Below are 4,463 nucleotides of genomic sequence, written 5' to 3' on the forward strand. Positions count from 1 at the left end.
GGAGGATCACTGCCGTGCCAAATCGCTTGGAGTGAGAAGTGAAAATGATAGTAACCCTAACAGGACGTTCAATTTTTCTTATGCATGACACCTTGCATATTCCTCTCACGTTGTTATTGTTTTCTCTTCATGGATTACTTGTCACCTTCACGAAAACCAAACCGTGGCGATTCAACCGAGGACAACTTAGCGATAAAACCCCAAGATTAGCGTAAATAAAACTCTGGGCTCACAAAAATGCGTGCACCCGGCAGCCTATAAAATGGGGGCACAGATCTGATGCCGAAGGTAGTTGTGAGCGTCGCGGAAAAAAAATTAAACAAAAATAAAAAAAGAGGGGGCGAGGAAGAAACCGAAACACTCACACAGAACACCACACCCCCCACCCCGGCGACACACCACCCCTCCCACCCCAAATCTCAGATCAGAGCGCCGGGAGATCTGCCATTTCCGGGTGGAGGGATCGAGCCCCGCGCTTCTCGAGTAAGGATTCCGCCTCCCCCTCCCCCTCCCTTCCGCCGCAGCCTTTTCGGGGGGACGCGCGATCTGGCGCGGGTTTTTGGCGCGAGCAGCTGCGATTTGGGGGCGGGTTCGTTGGTCGGTTTGCTGGATTTAGGAGGGGTTCCGGGGTGTGGAGTTGCGCTCCTGGAGCACTCCCTGATGGGGTTCCGTGGAGGAGCATCCGGACTATGAGCAGGGCAGGGTTGTGTGTAGCAGAGCGTCGGGATCAGTAGGGTTGTGTGTAGCAGAGCGTTCGGGATCAGCAGGGTTGCTGCGTCGCGTAGTGTTTGTTGTCTATCAGCTTTGCAAGTAGAGATACGAATTCGGATTCGCAGGTGGATTACTGGGCTAGGAGGGATTTTGGGGTTAGAGCTGCGTTGTTGGAGCAGTTGTTGCTGTTATTCCGTGGAGGAAGAGCATTCGGTTCCCATGAGTAGCTGCATCCGGGCATGAGCAGGCTTGTTTTTACTGGAGCAGAAGGAAACAGTAGGGCTCCTGCATTATATGTTGCTAATTGCGTTCAGAACCAGTAGTTCTCAGGTAAATTGTAGTAGTGTGCGCTGTTTAGACAAATTTCTGCTTAATCTTGGGGCATTTTATTTAACTCAGGTGCAAGCAGCACCATCTTTGTTCACTGTGTAATCATCTGAAATGGCTTTAATTCATTACTGCAGTTAAATCCTGGGCTCTGTATCTTGTGTGGATGGCATTTGTGCCTCAGAGACTCTAGCTCACCAAGTGTTGATTTGAACCTGTGAAGATAGAGATGGGTTCTCCGAGAAAATCCGACAAGAAGGCCGCCTTAGACTTTGCAGCATGGGGTTTCAATATCACCTCATCCGTTGGGATCATCATGGTCAACAAAGCCTTAATGGCTACACATGGATTCAGTTTTGGTACGTTTTTAGCTTTGGTGAAGAATTATGTAGTCACATACATCATTAATTCAACCTATTCACATCTTGTTCTTTACTTTTGGCAGTGAGTAGGATTATGTTATGATGTATTTTGTTCTATATCTTTCAATTTCTGTCTGACTTCAATTTGACTATCATAGGCTTCTCCTTCTGAATTGCGCATTAGTATTGCTCTGCTGATTTTAGTGTACAAAGGGATCAGGAAGTTATTTTAAACCTTTTGTGATCCCCAATTGGTACTGCAAATTCCATGCATGTAAATTCTAGATGCTCTTTTGTTGATAGATCTTTAATTACAGATGAGTATGTCAGCATTTGACCTACTCATAACAGTTTTTTCAACTAGATTACTTTTATAGTGATCTGAGAGTCAGGGATTTGACTGTTAGGCAATCCTAGGTGTCTGCTGCTATGCTAACCTGCTTGGCGTAAACTTGGGATGCGTCTGTTGAACATAAGAAGCATGCTAATCTAATATGATTTATTGTTATACTAGGTAGCGATAACTTACAAGTTCTATGAGGTTTCTGACCCTCAACAAACTGCACATGTGTTAAAACTTGGATAAACTCCTGCCATGTCACTGATTATGATTTATGCCTTTTGCAGCCACAACATTAACTGGCCTTCATTTATTGACAACGACCTTGATGACTATTGTGTTTCGGTGGTTAGGCCTGAGCCAGCCCTCTCACTTACCGCTACCAGATCTGATTAAGTTTGTAATCTTTTCAAATTTGTCGATCGTTGGCATGAATGTGAGCTTGATGTGGAATTCTGTGGGGTTTTATCAGGTCAGTGTAGTTTCTGACTTTCTGTTACCTATAAGCTATGTATCTTCGCATTATTAGCTCTTAATTAATTCTTTTCTCTTGTTCAGATAGCAAAGCTGTGCATGATACCCGCATCATGTCTTCTGGAAGTTGTCTTTGATCGTGTACATTATTCACGGGACACAAAGCTGAGCATAATGGTTGTACTTATAGGCGTTGCAGTTTGCACTGTTACTGATGTCAGTGTGAATGCAAAAGGCATGCTTGCAGCTGTTATAGCTGTCTGGAGCACAGCTTTCCAACAATATGTAAGTTGAAATACCTATACTTGTATGGTGACTGTATATGTCTTCCAAGTCAATAGAATCCTGTTGCTGAAAGATAAATCACACACACACACACAATAAAATAAAAAATAATCATGATAGTGTTACATGCTTATCTATTAGAGGTCTTGAAACAATGATCGAATAAGAGGCCAATCTTTATAATGTTTACAGACATTACTATGCATTCTGTTGTTTAACCTCATGACTGACTGTTATTTGATTATGTTTGCTGCCATTCTGTTATTTGTTCTTATCATGTATTGGAAAGAGTACCCACTTGAAATACTGTTAATTCTTTTTTCCCCTGTTTTGCAGTATGTTCATTATCTGCAGCGGAAGTACTCTCTGAACTCATTCAATCTCCTAGGCCACACTGCTCCAGCCCAAGCAGGTTCCCTCCTGTTAGTAGGGCCCTTTGTGGATTTCTTGTTGACTGGCAAAAGGGTGGATCACTTCAATTTCACATCGCTTTCTCTGGTAAGAAATCAATATTGTAACAGTGTTTCATGTCCCTGAACCTATGGTGATCTATGTTGCAGCTTCTGTATAAGCAATTGATTAGCTGGTTTATGTTTGCTTAGAGATAAAGTGGGAAATGGCCAGCATTTTAGGGAACATTATTGTGGAAAACTTCTGTTGCTCTGCTTTGTTGGATCTCATATTTAGTTGAATTCGTGGCTTTTCATTTCCTCACGTGACTAGCTTGACTAGAATTTTGATTTTAGTGTTTGCAAGATTAGTTTGTCTACACATTCAACCTCTTTATTTTGTCATCTATCTTATCATTGCATTTTGTGACTGCAGTTATTCGTCGTACTCTCATGCATCATCGCCATCGGCGTTAATCTGAGCCAGTTCATCTGCATCGGCCGGTTCTCTGCTGTATCTTTCCAAGTCTTAGGCCACATGAAGACTGTGCTGGTCCTCTTCCTTGGCTTTCTCTTCTTTGGCAAGGAGGGCCTGAACCTACACGTAGTCCTTGGGATGATCCTCGCTGTTCTTGGAATGATGTGGTATGGGAACGCATCAGCGAAGCCAGGCGGCAAAGAGCGTCGGAGTGTCCTCCCAGTGAGGTCCGACAGGCACAATGGAGGTTCAGAAGACAAGGATGGTGGTGAGAAGTGATTTTTGCAATTGGCAACTGCAGTGCGTGCATATTTTTTCCCTTGAGGTTTCTGGTGACACACAACACATCGAAGGAAGACAGTCTGGTATTGTTCTTGATAGAGGTTACTACAGAAGCTGAACCTTACCCCACCTAGGAACTCGGCACCGTTCTCGTTATAGGTTACATACATTACCGTCACATTTTTTCGATACATTCATAGTCACGAGATGTTTTACAAGGTTTGAGTATAGTATAATCCTTTAGAAGTAAGTCGTATGTGAAGGTTGTGGAATTGTGGTGAAGAATGTTGGAAGGTAAGGCCTTGTTTTGATCTTGTGGAAGTATGGACTACACATTAGGATCATTTCTGAATTGTCATTACTGAATGAAATTCATTATCGGGGTTTTATAGACCATATTTCGCCCAATCATGTTATTGTGTGTACTTGATATATATTTCCTGATACACAGACGGTAGACATCTCCCCCTCTTCTTTCTGGGAGTAGTAAACGTCGGCGTATCAGTGTATGCTATCTCCAAGGAAAGCTATATTTACGAACTAAATCATATGGACACGTTTATTGCAATTGTTTAGTCATCGAACATTTTTAGAACGCAGAAATTTTATTAAAGATCATTTTGTTCCCGCATGTCCTTGTATGTCCGTAGACAGCGACCGCCGGTCACCCTCAGTATGGAGTTTGGAAATATTTCATCTCCCTTAGTATGGAGTTTGTGGCACCATTGTCCACAAGGCATAATTCCTCTTCCAAATGGTACATATGTGACAATTGAGGATGCTTTACTGTATCCCGATTCTGCACGTACCCTGAT

General features: G+C 42.9%; 1 protein-coding gene across 1 annotated transcript; it reads left to right on the plus strand.

Annotated features, from left to right (window-relative positions):
* Positions 1 to 283: 283 nt before the first annotated feature.
* LOC125508652 (UDP-rhamnose/UDP-galactose transporter 6-like) lies at positions 284 to 4,044 on the plus strand. Its single transcript, XM_048673414.1, has 6 exons — positions 284 to 483; positions 1,176 to 1,397; positions 2,028 to 2,212; positions 2,299 to 2,499; positions 2,836 to 2,997; positions 3,325 to 4,044. Exons 2-6 carry the CDS (start codon positions 1,268 to 1,270, stop codon positions 3,643 to 3,645), a joined length of 999 nt encoding a protein of 332 aa, XP_048529371.1. The 5' UTR covers positions 284 to 483; positions 1,176 to 1,267; the 3' UTR covers positions 3,646 to 4,044.
* The last annotated feature ends 419 nt before the right edge of the window (positions 4,045 to 4,463 follow it).

This window comes from Triticum urartu, chromosome 5 (assembly GCF_003073215.2).
Source record: "Triticum urartu cultivar G1812 chromosome 5, Tu2.1, whole genome shotgun sequence".
Taxonomy (NCBI): Eukaryota; Viridiplantae; Streptophyta; class Magnoliopsida; order Poales; family Poaceae; genus Triticum; species Triticum urartu.